The 19,132-nt window shown below is 39.8% G+C and overlaps 1 protein-coding gene across 2 annotated transcripts in view; it reads right to left on the bottom strand.

Moving 5' to 3' along the window:
* Aldh1a2 (aldehyde dehydrogenase 1 family member A2) overlaps positions 1–18,806 on the bottom strand; it is an 87,058-nt gene extending 68,252 nt beyond the window's left edge. Inside the window, exon 1 of one of the 2 annotated variants that reach the window (XM_074066058.1) lies at positions 18,103–18,806. In XM_074066058.1, the coding sequence (XP_073922159.1) occupies positions 18,103–18,402 (300 nt within the window). In that variant the 5' untranslated portion in view covers positions 18,403–18,806. Of the gene's footprint in view, positions 1–4,803; positions 4,959–18,102 lie in introns of those variants that run through there. The other variant, XM_074066060.1, reaches the window with a different exon arrangement.
* Positions 18,807–19,132: the final 326 nt, after the last annotated feature.

A 19,132-nucleotide genomic window follows, 5' to 3' on the forward strand; every position in this document is an offset into this window, starting at 1 on the left:
ACATACACTAAATGCCCAGAAGACATAATAAACCACGTCTCTAGGGAAAGAAGTAAGGATGGGATAAGACCTTCAGATAGGCTGTCAACAGGGATCAGATTCACTGAAGCTTGCTCTAAGTTGTTTTATAAATCTCAGCAGTTACTTGGATAAAGACTCAAAGCAGTGAACCTCAGCCATGTGTGCTGAATAGTGAACTGAGAATAAGTCAGGCTTACCAGCCTTTCAGCCCACTGCAAAGTGGCCATAACTACAGTGCAGAGAGAGAATGCCATGAATTTTCTAATTGGGAAATATAAACCCTGAGGAATTCTCAAAGCAGTAGGTATTAATAGGAGTCAGGTGTAAATAATTTCCTATCCTCAATGAATCTTTGACATAAAGCTGCCACATTTTATTTCAGTAATAAAAGTTTTGTTGTTCAATAGTAAATGTTTCAGATGATTTGCATTAAATTCTGTAGTACACTGTGCTTGGAGAGTTAAGTATTACTCCGCATGCCACTGAACTTTGGGTTCATCAAAGAAGAGAACCAGATAACAAATCAATAGCTGGGTTGAGTTATTATATATGAAAAAGTTCAAGTACTTTAAATTAAATACACAAAGTAGTTTGAGAACTTGTCATATGGTAATTATCTTCTTTTACATGACTGCTCTGTTGTTTCTGTGCATGTGCTTAAAAGACCTATGAACAACACACAGCAATACCATTTAACTACATAAAATGACCATCTCAGTATAGTGTTCTGTAAAGCTAGTGGCCTTCAAATATATGATCAAAGGTAACAAAGGCACCTTTACATTTGAGGAAAACGATCTCCACCTTATTTTACTTCCAGTTAAGAGTCTACCTATATAAAGTAAAGTAATGAAGGAAGTGTTGAGTCACTCATAGGGAAGGGAACAAACTTCCTTTTGAAACATCTACAGTTAAGAGCAGAAGTGGTTCTGGGGACTTCCATTCTGTGCTTTGCTTCACGCCAAAACATCTGGCTAAAAAGTGAAAAAACACCCAAATGGCATTGTATAGAAAAAACACCTAGATGATTGATTGATTTTTCACTTTAAAGTTAGTTTTGATATTATAGAGACATGGCCTTTGTTCAATAGATGTAATCTTTTATAGAAAAAAGCCCGTTTTACAGAGCTTGCTTTGCCATGAACTAAACTGTCAATTCTACTTTTAAATCAATTGACAGTTTTAAGCAACAGATCCAATACTGAATGCCCTGACTGCCACTTTTGCTTTGTCCTAAGCTGATTGCATCTAGACTCTCAAATATTCAGCACAAGGTCAAAAGAAATGAAAAACTAGAGCTAACATTTTAAAACAACTTTAAAATATTTCTCTAAGGTGATTTATCATGGGCTGGGTCTTGCGAGTCCAACATATTACACCAACATGCCATGATGACACAAATTGTGTTAATGTTGTAAAGAGAAACAACTGAAGACATGAGCAGTTAGGGAGCAGAGAGCCACCCAGCTTCTCACATATCCCTCTAACCTCAAGGTCTGTTTCGGAAAGTGAAAGGACACCGATGAGAATACGCAGACAAAAGGTCATTCATCATGTTCTCAGTTTGGCCTGCCTGAGGGGAACAAGGCTGGATCCAAATTAACGGGAAGGGTAGTAGGGGTACCTGGTCCCTTTCCCAGAATGAAGCTGCTTGAACTATCTTGAATCAGAGTAAAAGACCCTGGGGAATTTCAGGAACCTGTGATCCAGATTCAGGGCAGAGCTAGTGCTCCATTTGATTCAGAATTCCAAGATGTTTCTACAACAGATGTCAATGGGCCAGTTTTCCCAAATGCCTTTAGTCACATACCATGTCTTACTAACACCTGGACTAGGTCTCATGGGTGCCCATCTGGTCCTCTTGAAGCTCAAAAAGGAAGGATTCTAAAATCCAGTTCTGCTTCCATTCCTTTCACACAACTTCTTTCTTTCTCTTTCTTTTCAGTCTCTCTCTCTCTCTCTCTCTCTCTCTCTCTCTCTCTCTCTCTCTCTCTCTTTCTCTCCCCCCCACACCCCTTTTCCTATCTCCCTCTATTTCTCCCCCTCTCTTCTCCCTCTCTCTCTCTCAGGGTTTTGTATTTGCAAAGCAGGTGCTCTTACTGCTTGAGCCACATCCTCAGTCCATTTTGCTCTACTTATTTTTTGGAGATGGCATCTCACAAACTATTTGCCTAGGGTGACTTCAAACTGTGACCCTCCATATCTCAGCCTCCCAAGTAGCTAGGATTAGCCGTGAGCCACTGGCACCCAGTTATCACACAATTTCATAATGGGACAAATTCCTACATGCATAAAGATTATTAGATAGTGTGTTTTAGGTGTGTCTCTAACAGTTCACCTTTCTCATCTGTAAAATAAGATAATAAAACCACCTTACCAAGTGGTTGTAAGGACTAAAAAAAGGTATTGGATTACTGCAAAGCCTGGTATAGTGCACACTCAGACTTTCTATTGACTCTGGTTCTGATTGTAAACAATCAATTCAAGGGAATATATTAGTGTTCTTAAAAAACTCATCACCCGTGTACTGTGTGTTTGTTTATTCATTTCTCTATTGCTACCAAGACCCCTTTGCCAAACCATCAGAGACATACAGGGCAAAAGGATAGAGGAAGCAAGTCAAAGTAGTAGAAGCCATGCAACGCATTAACTGCGCTCCCAGAATATCTGACTGTGCCCCAATTCTGACTGTCATTAAGACAGGCTACTGCAAGCTGGTTCAAACATGCCAAGGCCGCCTGGGCCTTGGGGATGTGCCTTGAGAGGAGAAAGCTGGGGGAAAGGCTTTAATGCCCTCCTGTAGGCTTTGAGAAAGCAGAATGTAAATTAACTTCTTTTTGTGTTCTGCTTGGAAACAAATGTTCCTTTGCCTATCTTTCCTAGGTTTAATTAGTCTTCTGTCTTTCTCAGCATTCAGCCAGCTCATTTGCAAACAGGCGACATCAGAAAGGCTTGTGGGTGTCGGAGTGGCAGAAGACTGGAATGTTTATTTTCAAAACCACAGGGGTCCCCATTTGAAAAAGCATCCAGCTTATCTGAATGTTTTTGTTTGTATGATTTTGAATTAGAAGGTTGGGACAATTAATTTAAGAGATTAAGCTGACCTTACAAGGGGCCTACTGGCCTATTTATTCAATAGTATTGCCAGGACTGAAAAAAAAAGTCCTCTCTCTATTGCACTTTCCTTAGTCCAGTGCAACAAGTTTAAAGGATTCCTGAATCTTCCTTCATTTTCATGCCAACTAATTTTACATAAAATGATGTTTATTTGCTGGTCATAAATATAGATCTCAAACCCTCTGTCCAACAGTTTAAGGTTGCCAGTTTTAGCTAATAAAAATACAGGATATCCAGTTAAATAGAAATTTAAAAAATCAGTGAGCAAAATTTCAGCCTAAGTATGCTTCAAAGCACTGGGAAACCATGGGGTAATGCGTATACTAAAAAGTTTTCCCCAGCACTCACATTTAACTAGACACCCTATATTTTATCTGGCAATCCTATCAGGTTTTCATGGACATTGTATACGTTCCAAGAATGCCAAGTGGGCAAATTCCATTTCATTATTATACTTAAACTCACTCTCTGCAAGCTGGAGTGTTTCATCAGTCAGAATAATTCCCAACTTAGGAACAGATGAAACCATACCTCAGGAAATCAAGTCAATTTTGATTTACAGGATAAGACCTATTAAAGCACATTTTGCTTATGGAAATTTTTCTCATCACATAAAAAAGCCAAAAGGGACAGTAGGCATTTTCAACTGAATTAGAGGTTAATGTCTTAAGCTATGTTTAAAAGTGAACATCATCTTTCATTTAGTTGCAAAACAAACATCCTGTGTAAGAAGGGGCTGAATATCCTAAGGTTTGAAGAGGCCTTTGAACCAATAAATGAGTGATTTCTCCACAGGACACTAAACATTTGCTTGTGACCATAAACAAAAAGCAAGATGAATTTTTATGTAGCCCGATCACTTTCTTGTATCTGTTGGTATAAATGGTTCCGTGAAGAGAGGGATTATGAAGTTTTCTCTGGACGAAAATAAAAATTACTCCTCTTGATTCACATCTTAGCAAATAATTTCAAACATAATAATGCCTATTTTGTACTTCAACAGTTTAATTACTTCTTCTTGCTTTTGCTTTCACAAATACATGGGAAGGTCTATGTGCTATCGTCACCTATCTTAGGAACAGGACTGTAATATCATTTATAGTAATTTATTCCTAAAGCCCCCAATGCAGTGTGATTAACTAATAAGCTAATTGTGCATAGTTTATAAAGTCCATTTCATCACCTTGAAATTTCATGTGATGTTTAGAAAGAGCAGTGCAGAGTTTGGTTTTTAAAAAAAACAGAAAAACAACAGATCTTAAAGCTCCTTAAGTTTTCCCTTTCTTGCTTTTTTCTTTTGTTGCTATTGTTGTTGTTTTTCAAATAGGCACCTTTGCCAAAAAAGAAGGAAAGGAGACATCAAATGAAAAGCTCAAATTAATAATATTAACATCTATTTGGTCAAGAAATCTCTTTACTATTTAAATAAAATATTAGGACTTGCTAGGACTTGATTTTGAAATAAACCTCATGTTGGTGCTACGTCCTGCTAAGAACTAGCTCTGAAAGCTGCCACTTGACCCGGAATTCCTCTACAAGAAAAACTAGCCATAACGACACGAGAGGCTGATATGAGAAACTGCCGGAATGTCAACTTCATTTGCAGTGGCCCCATATGGCCTGATCACTCTCCCTGGCATGATAAATCACTGGCAGAATCCTTACCTTCCTACGTTTGATCTCTGCTCAGCAAGATGTGGTTTTGATGTGAAGAACTCCAGATCTCTTAGGTCAGAGACAAATAGCAGTGGCAGTGACCTGCCAAGTGCTAAGTCTCTATTAGACTCCAGTGAAAAGTTGTGAGCTTCCGACAGCTTCCCTCCCCTCACAGTTTCCCAACCCTCTGTGGTTTTCATGAGCGTAGCTTGGCAGAAAAGCTGTTGCTTTTTCTGGCTTGGAAGAGAAACAACCACAAACCTTCCCTTTCTACCACTATGACCAAGTATTAAAACCAATTTTTCCTAAGACAAGGAATTCTCTTAGGAGTTATTGCTCTAATTTCCAGTACTGTAAGTCTAACAACACTTTCATTTTGATTTCCAGTGGATCTGTATGACACAGCTAAACAGTGAATATAGGAGAATCATTAATGGATATTTCTGTAGACTACTCTTTGGTAGTTACCAATACAGTGAAAATTTTAAACAAAATTATTCTAAGTTCAAATTTTGAGCACCAGGAAGATAAGCAAACAAGTTCAGTACTGTCCTTATCATCATGATCCCAGAAAAGGAAAAGAGTCCTAAAGAGTCAGGATCGGGTAAAAAAATCTTACAGCTCTTCTAATCCAAGCTACATAGGTGTATTAATAACCATGCATCTCATTCCACAGTCTCAATCATAGGTAATAAAACTTACATCCGGGGAATTTAAGTAACGTATCCAGTATCACAAAGCATTTTCATATCCTCAGTATCTAAGATAGATATCTAAGATAGAGGAGATACTCAGTAAGCAATCAAGTGATTTTGCTCATTCATTAATTCAACAAATACTTACTGTATGAGGAACTACTAAAATGAGCACATGTGAGTGAAGCCCCTTCCACTGCCTGCTCACTGCTCTACGATGCACCCTGAGGAGGTTTTATTTCAAAAAAAAGGGTGGGAGTGGGGTTTTCCATCCTATAATGTGTGCATCTTCTTTAAAGGAAATACATAAAAAGAAGAAAATTATTTCAAAACACTTTGCCCTGGAATTCACTTTCTAGTCTTAGCATTTTATCTATTAGTGACTCCACCAGTGGAATCAGGTGACTTTATTTTCTAGTATGTGTTTGTTTATTCATTCATTCATTCAAAGATGTACAGACCATGTAATGTGTCAGAGCAGCCATGATATCAGTTCTCATAAAAATTCAAGTCCAGGAACAAAACTAAACTAAGAATAAAGCAAAGACTACATCCCTTAGTGTGACATTATAAAAAAAAACACATTATTTAATATTAGTAATAAAAATAAATATTTGAAATGAAACTAATATATTGCATTTTAAATGGCTTCTTGCAAGAGAGTGTGTTTAGAAGACATGTGTGTCATGACAAAAAATGACAACAGAAACACCAAAATTTTTAAGATGAAAATTAGTGTGACTTTTTAGTTGGCTGAAATGAGGAGGGGTTCCAAGAAAGCAAAAAACATGCCAGAAGTTTAAGAGCTGCATTATTTCAATACTTATCCCCTTTTCCACCATTCGGAAACACTCCCAAATAAGAACCATATTATCTTTCTGTAAAAACTCTATCAGTGACTTTGTAAGTCAAATGTTCAGTAAGGGCAAAAGTTTGATTTCTTTTGCAGTTAAGTCTAGACCATCTACACTACATGCTGAGCAATAATCTCCCTCCTTAGCTCAGATCATCAAAAGCTCTGAATATCACTGTTTTGTGAACTTCTTTTCTAAGCCTTCTCTTTTTCTCTTTTGGAATTCCTGGTAAAGACACCAGAATGTGGCAAACCTCATTCGTCTCCCTGCTGTTTACAAGACAGGATTTATGCTCCATGTGCTGGACACAATGACACACCTCACTAAATGGCTAAAACTACCACCCAGGCTTTAATCTGAGAAATTCTTCACTCAGTGCAAATACCTATCAGCAAGGAGAAACGTGAAAGAGCAATTACAGCCAACACGTGTAGTCTTTTAAGAGTACACCAATAAATACCCATTTGTGAAGGTTAATTTAATGCAACCCAGGCTGTTATCTGGAATAGTGTATGTCACCAATTCAGTCCATTAAGTAATTACTAAATTCTCAAGAGGGTTCACACAAGTCAAATGTAGTTATTCCAGGTTCACTGCCTCTGGTCTCCCAAAGGACCATTTAAGCCTACAGCTGGAAGAGCAAGGTACAAAGGTTCCCAGGCATAACTAGCCATTTCATGAATACAGGTAAGCCAGTCTAACCTGGGGATGAGTCCACAAAGGAGAACCTTCAGAAGCAGAAGAGAAGCACATGGGTTAAGAAAAGAAAAGGAAAAAAAAAAAAAAAGACTTGGAAGGGCTGGGACTATGCCACAAGAGGTAGAATGCCTGCCTAGCAAGCGCAGGCCCTGAGTTCAAACTCCAATACTGCCAAAAAAGGAGACAGAGAAATCTGAAGACTACAAGATCTGACTGGAGTGTGGGTAGGATTTTTGTCATGAAACTTAATCATGCACCCGCCAGCTCTCCCATCCATCACTAAGCATTTAAAAAGTTTGGATACTGTGTGAATTTCTCATTGTGCATTCCCACCAAGGTTAATGTGATCTGTAGTGGTTAAGCCATAGGGAGAGAAGATTGCTTACAACAGCAAGATGGAACGTATATCCACCCGACTCTTTCTGGCAAGTGTCTCTCTCACGTAAGTAATGGTCAAATTATACAAAATGATGGCCTCTGGGGGAAAGGAAGCATTAGACAGAATATGAAATATATATTAGCACAGGATAGCTTCACACACCCTCACTCCCAAGTGACTCTTAATAATCATTATGAAGAAAAACATGTAAGCTAAAAGAGGCCACCTGTGACTATCCAACCAGTGAGAAGCCAAAACCACAGTTCCTCAAAGAATCAGGCTTACCCAGGTGATTCGCCTAAAGTGTCAAACTGGCTCAATCCATCCCTTCTGCCTTTTTTTTTTTTTAAGTGCTGGGCTTTTTTTTTTTTAATGCTGGGCTTTGAACTCAGGGCTTTGCTCTTGCTGGGCAGGTGCTCTACCATGTGAGCCAGGCTTCCAGCCATTTTTGCTCTGATTACTTCAGAGACAGGACCTCACTTTTTGCCCAGGCCAGTCTGGACAGCAATGTTATGTTACACTTCCTGCTGTCACTGGGATGACAGGCTCATATTACCACGCCCAGCTTTTTTTTCTGCTGAGATGGGGGTCTTATGATGTTTTTGCCTGGTCTGGCCTCCAACCACTATCCTTCCAATTTCGGCCTCCCAAGTAGCTAGGATTACAGCTGTTGAGTCACCACACTCAGCTTCTTTCTGCCTTTCTGATGGTTCAAATGGTAGCTGCAGACAATATTAACAAAATTTAAGTTTGAGGTTTGTAGTCAAAGAATTGGGTTTGGGAAATCCTGTTTAATACTCAGTAGATATAATCCTAGCTACATGGGAGGCAGAGAATGGGAGGATCACGGTTTGAGGCCAGCCCAGGCACTTAAAAAAGTTAGTGAGACTCCATCCAAACCAATAAGCCAGGTGTGGTGGCTCATATCTACAATCCCAGCTACATGAGAGGCACAGAGGATGATATGTCCTCAGCAAAAACTGGAGACTGTATCCAAAAAAAATAACAAAAAAAAGCAAAAGAGGGCTGGGGGCATGGCTTACATGGTAGAGCACTCACTTAGCAAGCATGAGACCTTAATTTCAAACCCCAGTACCACCAAAAGAAAAAAAAAAAAGAAAAAGAAAAACTAACAACCAAAATCTCACCGAGCAGTGCTGATAGTCTAAATTATGTTGCCTTCTTGAGGTTCTTGTGCTGATTCCTGTTGTTGTGAGCAGAAAGGAAGAGGGCTGAGTCCTTGAATTGCTACCCTCTTCTGTTATTGAGTCTGGAAAATTTACTTAACTTTCATGTGCCTGATTTTCTCCTTGCAAAAGGAGTAAATATAACACGCACATCAGCATGTTGCCACAAGAGCTAAAAGTAGTCATATGTAAAACACACTTTCAATACTGTATAATCCAAGCGGTGCCTGTGCATAGCTGTTAATAATAACAAGCCAAGCAAGCATTCATTCAACAAGCAGGCATGAAGCATTTGCACCATCAGACACTGAGCCAAGTGTTTCAGAAACACCAAGGTGAACGTGAGCTTCTAATCCACTGTGCTGAAGGAGTGGGCAGTTACACAGGCAAAGCTGTACTCTTCAGGAGAAGTACACACAAGTAACATGGGCTCTCAGAGAACACAAGCTCAGTCTCAAAGAATAGGATGTGCAGCCAACTTTGTTAGGTATTAGAAAGATTAGGTAGGTAGACAGGCAGATAGATAGATAGATATAGATGGATAGATGGATGCATGGATGGACAAATGGATGGATGAGATGGATGGATAGATTAGATGGATGGAAGGATGGATGGATGGATGGATGCAGAGAGAGAGATAAATGGATAGATGATGGATAGAAACAGATACATAAACCGAGTTATATACACAGAAGGGCAGGATTTAGTGCGAAGATTGGAGAATTTCACTCTTCTACAAAAGTTTCTTCAGAATTAGAGGCACACATGTATAAATCGAATTCTTTTAAAATTGAAACACAAAGGGAAATGTTTAACACCAGCTTGATTTCAAATACGAGTTAAAGTGTTAACGAAATGTGAAGTACTATAACATTATTTTCAAGACTTGTGCTAAGGAATAAATTCTCTACACTAACAAGATTGAATTGGTTATTCAAGAAAAAGGTCCTTCTATAAGAAAGTCTTTTTCAAAATGTCACCCATACATGTTTTCTCCATACCTATAAAGAAGCAATACGTAACAAAGAACTATTTAACACATAACAAAGAACCTATTTAACCTTGACCTCAAAAATGTGTGAATGTGTGTGTGTGTGCACGTGTGCTCATCAGAGTGCAAACAGGTCCTACGGAGTGTCATACTAGTCAACATTTAAGCACTTTAAGCACTTAAACCTATAGGCACTATTAAAAAGGTAGAGAAATAAATATTGGCAAGAATAAATTATGGTAATCATATTATCCCAGAGTTTTGTGCTACATCCCCTTAAAAGTATGCACAAGTATATCTTAGTTTAGGGAAAAGAACATGTAGTAAACTCACCCATCAAAGTAAACTAATTTCTCATATTTTTGCATTTTGAAGACCACACATTCTAGACTTCCCAATTTTATTCTAAGATTGCACAGAATATAATTTTAAAGAAAAATTTTTACACATTAATTACCATCTCACTTTTCTATATGTCACATCATTTGCCCCTCAGGTTAATCTGTGTCCTTAACATAAACAAAGGGAACATCAATTCGTGAATGAAAACCAAGCAAAAATTTTAATATAGAATATCATACAAAGAACACCTTGAGAACCTTGGACTTAGAATTCTCAAGCCGGAAATAAAGGAAAATTCCTCTTCACATACTTTTAAAGCATTATGACAATGATGACAAAACCAAAGAGGAAGGAAAAAAAAGAATGATTAGGAAGAAGATGTTTGCATAATATATATCTGAAAAGGATTACAATGCTGAGTATAAAGGAATGGCTACCAATTGGTCATACTACACATACACAGAAAAATAAGCAAATGATAAACTAGTCAGTTCACAAAGGAGGAAAGCTAAAAGGTAAATTAACATATGAAAAGATGCTTAATCTAACAAAAAACTGAGGAAATGAGAATTAAAACAGTAATGAGACACCACTTATCAGATTGGCAAAATCTGATAAGTATGAGAACCTCAAGTACAGATGAGGATGTAGAGAACCAGGGGCTCTGATAGACTAGAAAGGAGTGTAAATGTGTTAGGTAGAAATGTGACAATCCCTAATTAAGTTGTAGATACATATACTCCATGAGCTAGCTGTACATATGTATTCTAGAAGCTCTCTCACCAGGCAAATAAAAGAGACATGTTCAGGAATGTTCACTGCAACATTACTAAAATAAGTAAAATACTGGAAATGTCTTAAATGTCAATAGTAGAATGAATTAAAAATTGGGATATAATCAGAGAATAGAACAATATGCAACAATGACAATGAAAGAATTGTAGAAACACCCAACAACATTGATGTTTCCAACTAAGCCAAACAAAGCACATTGCAGAAGGATGTATATAGAGACATCATGGCACCACTTCTAGGAAATGTGTTAGCATGTAAAACAATGCCACATATTGCTTATGGATGCTTGTACATGTATGGACACATACATCCATGAGAAAAATAAATGGCAGAGGAAAGAAGGGGGAGAGAGAAGGGGATGGGGAGAACTTTATAGAAGAGTTTCAGTGTACTTCTTTTAAAAAATTCGAAGCAGATACAGATGGTCCCCAACTTATGAAGCTTGACTTAAGAGTTTTTAACTTTATGGTGGTTAGGAAGCAAAACAAATTCAGTAGAAACTACACTTCCAATTTTGATCTTTTCCCGGACTAGTGATATGTGATATGATATAGTCAGGCCCTGGGCTACATGTCTAAGCAATAGTGATGGGTAGGATAGGTGCAGTTATGGCGAAAACGCATCTATCTGGTAAAATGTTCAAAACTAACAAATCTGTGTATAGCTACACACGTGCTGGAGTATTGTAAGATAGAAACAATTCATTTCCTACCAAACACATATAACCATATAGTGCACTGTTCATCTGCTGAGCCAGAAATGTCTCATCTTCAGAATCCTCATAGCACATTACCCTTTTCATTTTAAGCATTTAGCATTTTTCATGTCTGCATGTCTCGCTTCATGCAGTCTCTTCCCAGCAGAGATGTTATCTATGTATTTTTTCGTGCCCAAAAGTGACTACAAATGCTTTGAGCAAAAAGTGCCTTCATGATTGTTAAATTAATAAACAAATGAATAAATTTAAGCACAAGGATCACTCTGGCTGCAGTTAAAAATAAAACTGTCCCTAAATAATGCAATTAGATAACTTTCCCTGAAAAAGCAAGCTATGATGGTACACTGGGTATTAGACTCTGAAATACAGATGAGACGGATTCTGTTTCAGCTTTGTGGGAATTTAAGGAAAAAGGAATTGAATGGCTTTGAAATGACCTGTCACCATGAATAAAGAAAATAAGGAAATGCTGGGAGGCTTTCAGAAACAGTCCCTGCCTGGTGGTTTTACTTTCTGGAAGGTGCCTATCCCCCAAATCCCATGCATTACCTCGGGCAGTTAGAACCAGTGAACGTTTGTTCAGTTTTAAATTACATAAACTAAGACACCTGCCCAAAAAGTATTACCCAAAAGGTATCTGCCTTCTGAAAATGTTGTTAAGTGTTCCCATAATTCCCGGTTTATGTACCAATGACCTGGCAACATCTTTTTCTAAATGACATCAAGTAGTAAAAGGAATGACTACTTGGCATTCAACTTCAGCCAACTGGGCATACCAAAACATATTAATGCTAAATTTTGGTACAAGAGTCAGGTGTACAATTTGTTATTAAAATACTAGCTGGAGGCCAGGCACTATGGCTCACACCTGTAATCAAAGCTAAATAGGAGGTAGAGATTAGGAAGATCAGGGTTTGAGGCCACCCTGGGCAAAAAGTTAGCAAAATCCCATCTCAACAAATAAGCTGGGCATGGTGGTGAATGCCTGTGGTCCCAGCTACACAAGAGGCACTGGTAGAAGGATCAGGGTCTGAGAATGTCCTTGCGGGGGGGAAAAATGCAATATCCTATTTGAAAAATAACTAAAAGCAAAAAGAACTAGAGGCTTGGCTGAAATGGTAGAGCACCTATCTGGCAAGCGTGAAGCCCTGAGTTCAAACAAATTATAAAATACTAACTGGAAAATTGTTTGATTTAGTGACTTTTTAATAAGGACAAGACCTTGGTGAAGAACCTCTAGGGAGTTCCACTCAGTGACAATGCGCTGCAAACTTAAGAGGATTCTAAAGTTACCCAGAATATTAAACTCTTACAAGTAATTAAAATAGTAAACAAGCCATTGTAAAAAAAAAAAAATATATATATATATATATTGATCATAGAACTCTGATCTTTCTTAAAATGTGTCTCCATCAATTTGGAGCTTCAGATATAATAATTCAAATGTAACCATCACTTTGTAAAACTGCAATGGATTTACCATTAGTTATTATTACAAGACACTTAATTTCATATACTTTCTCATTGGTCCTGACTCTAAGATAACTAAAAAGATAGGTAGGAACCATTATCTCAATTATGACAGGTGTAAAAATTGAACCTAAGTAAAGAAACTTGTTGGGACAAGATATTACACATAGGTTTCCCCAAGACTGCACCTACTGTCCCTACTGGATATATGCTAACTTCCCTTATTGCCAGTATGTGCCTGACCAGATTTGTGGATCATGTTTTATTAAAACCAGAAGTTAGAAGACATTATCCGATTTTACAGGTCTTTTGTCTTGGGATCATTTGAATGAAGGAACACCGAAACATCAAGATGGAAGGTTTTCATAGCTGCATTTTTATGTGAACACATGTAACAGTGAATTTCTTGAAAGAGAAGATGTTATTTTTACTTAAAGTTCGCAATTACAGCAAATTTTATCTGTAAGTTTATAATCTTATTCTTGTATTTTCTTTTACCTACAAATGACTGAATCCAGCATTAATTTCTGTCAGGACAATCCTAATAAACTTGTTTTGCTACAAATAACATCTAAATTTCTTAAAGGCCTATTTTAATTCAGAGCCTTTCTTTTTCAAAGTAAAGGGCTTGTAAACTTCCTCTAACATGCAGGCCACTCAACACTGCCCATGTGGTCCCAAAGAGGCCACAGACAACATATAACTGAATGGATGTGGCTGTGTTAGAAGAAAACTTTATTTCTAAAACTGGCCAATCTGCTGTTTGTTGGCCCCTGAAAACTGTCAGTAAGATAACTAAAAAGAGATTTATATTTCATTATCCAACTGAGAAAGACTCAGAACTGAGAGCTATGTGCTAGGACTGGAGATGTGTATTGGTTTGACCATTGTTCGATCATCCAGCATCACTGACGCAAGAAAGAGGGGACCAACTGCGCATGTCTGGCTTTCCTTAAGCCTGACTACTAGGAAGTCAGACCTCACAGAATAGGCTCCTCAGACAATCTTCTACCCTGAAATAGAAAAAAAATTCATGATTTTATAGAAATGAAGGACCAGGAGTAAAGTGATGACTCTGTGTGGTAACATAGGCCATGTGGTAGAAGGCTTTGAGGCAGGACCCAGGAGAATTTTAATCCAAGTCCTAGGATTAGCTTCCCTGGGTTAAATGGAGATGATACAAACATCCCAAAGATGTAGAGGTATGACAAAGTTTTTATTTTAAACCCAAAATCCTCTATAAACATGTATCTTAGTAAACAATTTATGATCAAAATAGACAATCACAAATAAAGGTTTGAATTGAAAGATTTGGAATGAGACCCACACCTTTTACAGAAATTATTCCTGGGATTGGCAAGAATCTTCCCACACCTAAAACACATACAGAAAAATTAGAAATAGTAATTTGAAGTCAAGGAATCAAATGTTACAAAGATAGCTCCTTAAGAGAAACAGAACAGTTTCATATTCCCTCCATATTTGCAATAAAAGTAACACAAAAAACAAAGATTTAAGCTCTTTCTCTCAAAACGTATGAGTCATAGACAGGACAAGCAAAATATATGGTAAGAAAAGCTCTAATTTCTTTTAAAGTCTAGGCCAAGATCTTCCTTATCAACTATACCCATTTCTTCCTACTCTCTCCTTCAAAAGGTTTTGCAATAAGAAAAAACTTCATGGAAGTGTTAGATTAATCATTATCCTCCCCATGTAAGCAACACTGGAAGTATTACCATCATTATTACTTTAGTCACTTGAACTACTATGTGCTGACAACCAATTTCTTTGGTATTCAATCTTTCTAATAAGACCTTAGCTCCACGAAGGCAGTTTCCAGAGTCCGATAGTGGAAAACACTATTGTAAGGAACATGAGCACACAAACACCCTCTGAATGCAATTGAAAATGACCCCAGAAAACAGTAAGTGCTTAATTAAAGGTTGTTAAAGGAGTAAGTAAAATAAAGGCATCCGATGCGTATTAGCTCAGATTTTTCAGTTGATCATCCTTTACTTTTCTCTTCTAATGCAGCATGTCAGCACTGAATAACTGTCCCCTTCTGCCCTCTGTTCCAGCTCTCTACAGCATCAGATCTCTATTACTGTTAATTATGAGCTAACAGAGAGAGAACACAACTCTTGCTTGTGTGTGTGTGTGTGTGCGCGCGTATATATGAATATGTATGCTAGTAGAGCCAGAAGGGAAGATGGAGCCAATAGAGAGGGTAAAAGAGAGCCAGTTTCCAAAGCCCTGGGAATCTGGAGGAGAGAGCCTCTGCAGTCAGGGCAGTTCACACAGTGCTAAGCCTTGATTTGACAATGTTGTGCACTCCTATAATATGGTCAGCCACGCAAAATTCTAAAAACCATACTGAAAAAATGGCAACGACTCAGAAAAAGTCGTTCATAACAACATGGCTAAAAGCAATCTGAATCTGAGAGTAGTTGCTCTGAAGTCAAGCAAAAGAATGCAAGCTCTCTCAGCTCCAAATTGGTACCCTTCACACTTCAAGTCATTTATCGCTCTTTTTGGACTAACACAGTCTTCAAAACACTTCTTTAATAAGGAATCATTCCAAAAACTTATTCAATATATTAGGGAAACGGAAATAGACAAAATTCGAAAGTAATATGGTATTTGTCTTTAGTTGAAAGTGGACATTGATATTTCAGAGAAGTGGGCTTATTTTTAAAACGGAATATAATTATCAGAAGCCAGTACAAAGCCCCAGGTTTAGTTCTTTCAGCACCCTCGGGGATTGATCTTTAATTCCGTAGCATTTCTAGTGGATCTTTGACAGGTAAAGGCAGCAACTTTTAATTCTGATGATAATCTCCTTCACTTTATAAAAATGGTAAAATTCTTGCAAAATGGTAAAAAAAATTATACAAAGATCACAAATGCAAAGTATTCTAACTGCATACTATCTGATCAATTGCTTGTAAGAAATGACTTCCGTTGATTCCGAAATCATGTTGAAGGATCACGAAGAATAATCATACTGTAATATTCTTCGGTGAAGTCACAGATAACAAGACAAAATGATTAATTAATGATAAATGTGCTTGCCTATTAGTACCATTCATTACCTGATGCAAAAAACATTGTGTTTCATACGTGTTTTTCAAGAGACGCTAAAGCATAATAATTTTTTACCCATCATTACCCTTTTAAAATTTCCTAGTGAATACGGCATCGCTGTTCTAAAGGACTAAGTGTTCTTTCCACCTTGTTCATCTTCTATTTGAAATTACTAACATCCCACATTTCTGATCACAAATGGATTTATAAAAAAACAAACAAACTTCCCTTAAGATAATCTTCCTTTTAAGTTAAAAAAAAAAAAAAGCCCATTACCTTGAGCTACCAAAAGAGCAGTCTTTGCTCTTCAAGTTAAACAAAACGAGATTGCTTGTCCATGATTCTTGTCTTAGAAAATTTAGAAGTCTCACTAAAGAGCTGAGGAGGAGTGCTGCCGGGAATGTTCACAGATGCCTGATTTTACAAGTTTCTGTGAAACAGCGAGCCTTTCGATGAGTGTTACTCAGTGTTTATGAGGGCTGTTTGTCAAGACAAAAATAAGGTGCCTCCTCCCCACGAATTAAAGAATCAAGTTACAATCCATTATTTCATTTCTGATTGTTTTTCTTTCTAATAAGTGGGAAAGGGGATACTGGATAAAAGTCTTCCCAGAGCTAAAAGACTCCACCATTAAAGACTCCAATTAGCTATAAATCAGTTGTCTTTCCTACTGGGGGAGAGAGAACAAGAAAGAAAAGAGAGGGGGTAGTTAGAGAAAAGGAGAACTGGAAAAGCTTCCAAAGGAAATTCTGAAAAAGATACCTACACTGCATACCTAAAACTCCTTTCACAGGCTGCTAGGAAAATCTGATCAAAAGTAATTCACACAAACCCTCTCGAATTTGAAGGTTAGATCCTTTCTCCTGGGTAGACTTTTCATCTTAGGACCTCTGAAGAGCCTCTGAAGAGGTTAGGGACCCTCATAAAACAAAACTTTTATCATGCTTCCCCAATTGCTCCTAAAGCCCAAGATGTGCCACACATCGGCACTATTGTTATGCAAACAACGCCTAAAAGGCTATAACCATTAACGACTTCCCATTAAAATGGCTTTCAAAAATTTGTCACACCACCTAAAAAAGCTAACAGGTACATTAAATCCATCGAAATCGACATTCAAACCACGATATCATCCTGATTAATATCCTAAAACTCAATGCAAGTAAAATTTCAAAATTCTGATATTTTCGTATTTCGTTTTCAACCCCTAAGCCAGATCCAAACAATTTAATTCTCTACAAAATGTAGCATATCTTGTAATAAACATAATGGAATGCAAATTTAACCATTTTCTGCGTGTGCACATATTTTTACGTTAATTGGGAGAACTTTGCGGTACCAACAGAAAAATCAAAGTAAGAGAACTCTGAAATGAACTCCCAGAAACGTGGCTTTAAATCCTATCCCCCTCCCCAAGGCTATAACGTTACAATCCCCCATGGATATGACTGAGAATTTTTTTTCTATTTTAAATTTGTGGAAAGCAAGCACATTCAATTGTACATTAGGTAGCAGACACCTATTTTTGTATGGGGTGGGGGGTGCAACAACAAAAATTTCCTGCTTGGCAAACCCAAGATGTCAGAGTTCGTTTATAAGAATAAAAACAGTAAGTTTTTCAGTGCAAAAGCGAAGTCACCGATTGGCACACATTTGCACAAATTTAAAGATTTTCCGGGAAAACTTCGCGCTGCCTACAAAATTCAATCCTGGCGCTGGCTTTCCTGTGCTCATCAGCCTGGTGAAATCTGTCAACGACAAAAATGTCCCGCGGGAAAGCCGGGGTCACCTGAACCGATCTCGGGGACCTAACCGATCCAGGGACGGAGGGCCGTCAGGCGACACTGGGGGACACCGGGGAGACTCCGACGTCCTCCGCGCGGCCATCGGGACGGGGACACTTGGGACCCGAGACCGGCCGCCGTCCGGCCCGTTGACGGCGTCCCCGAGGTGTCCCGAGACTCCGCGGCGGGACTCGAAACGCCGGCATCGCGGGGACGCACAGGACGCCCCGCGCGGCGCGGGGGTGACAGGCCGGCCCTGGCCCCAGAGACGGAGGGAAGGAAGGTTCTGGAAAGCGCCGTGGCCGCTTACCTTGGTATACTTGATCTCCAGGTTGGGCGTGGGCGACGGCAGGAGGTGCAGGGACGCCATGAGCGCGGCGGGGTCGGCCTTCACCTCGCCGGGCATCTCGATCTTACTGGAAGTCATGGTGGCGGCCCGAGGTGTCGCTCGCCCGCGGCGTGGGCTGTGCGCGCGGTCGGCGGCCGGGGGCGCGCTCGCCCGTATATAGGCAGGTGTCAAGCGGGGGCTCTTCTTATTGGACGTGAGGGCCGGGGCGCGGGGGGCTGGGCCATCCCACCTAGGACGCCCCTCCATGGCCCTCATTTGCATAAAGCCCGCGCCTCGGCGCCCACGGTCAAGTCCAAGTCCACGCGCCGCAGCTGCAGCGGTCCTCGACGGCCAGCTCGCCGCGGTCTCCTCCCTGTCCCCCCAGCGTCCGCGGGGAGCGCGCCTGGGCCCGAGTCCCGGCAGGGTCGTGTCCCCCACCAAAGCAGAGCTGGCCGACGTGGCTCCGGGAACCCACCCGAGTGACACGGCGGGGAAGCCCAGATTCTCCCACCCCCAGCCCCCCACCAGCTGATTCCGCGGCTCCCTATTCGCTCCCGGGACTGGGGAAGCCCCTTGTTCTCGTCTCTCGGGAAAGGGCGCCCGGCTCTCCGCAGCGACCCGCTCCCCCCAGCCTCTCCACGTGGGTCGCAGGGCGCCGTGGCCCTCTAGAGGGTCGGGACGGGGAGTGAGGATCCCCGCGAGCCGGGAACGCGGCGCGGGATCCTCGCCGGGCTTCTCCGCCCAACTGCTGCCCTCTGCCGGCCCGGCCTGGAGGCCTGGCTGTGGCTGCAGGATGTGACCTTGGTCCTCATCTCATTTTCCCCAGATAATCCTGGGTTCCATGCTCCTTTCTTGCTCTTCTGTCCTCCTTCCAGCGTTTTCCCACCTCGTCCCAATCCACACCAGAAACACTTGTGTTTTTCTGCTGCTCTTCCTATAACAGCTGCCACCTGTCAGACCATTTGGGGATCGAGCTTCTATCTCTATACTTCCTAATTTAAATCCTTCCATA

This window comes from Castor canadensis, chromosome 2 (assembly GCF_047511655.1).
Source record: "Castor canadensis chromosome 2, mCasCan1.hap1v2, whole genome shotgun sequence".
Classification (NCBI taxonomy): Eukaryota; Metazoa; Chordata; class Mammalia; order Rodentia; family Castoridae; genus Castor; species Castor canadensis.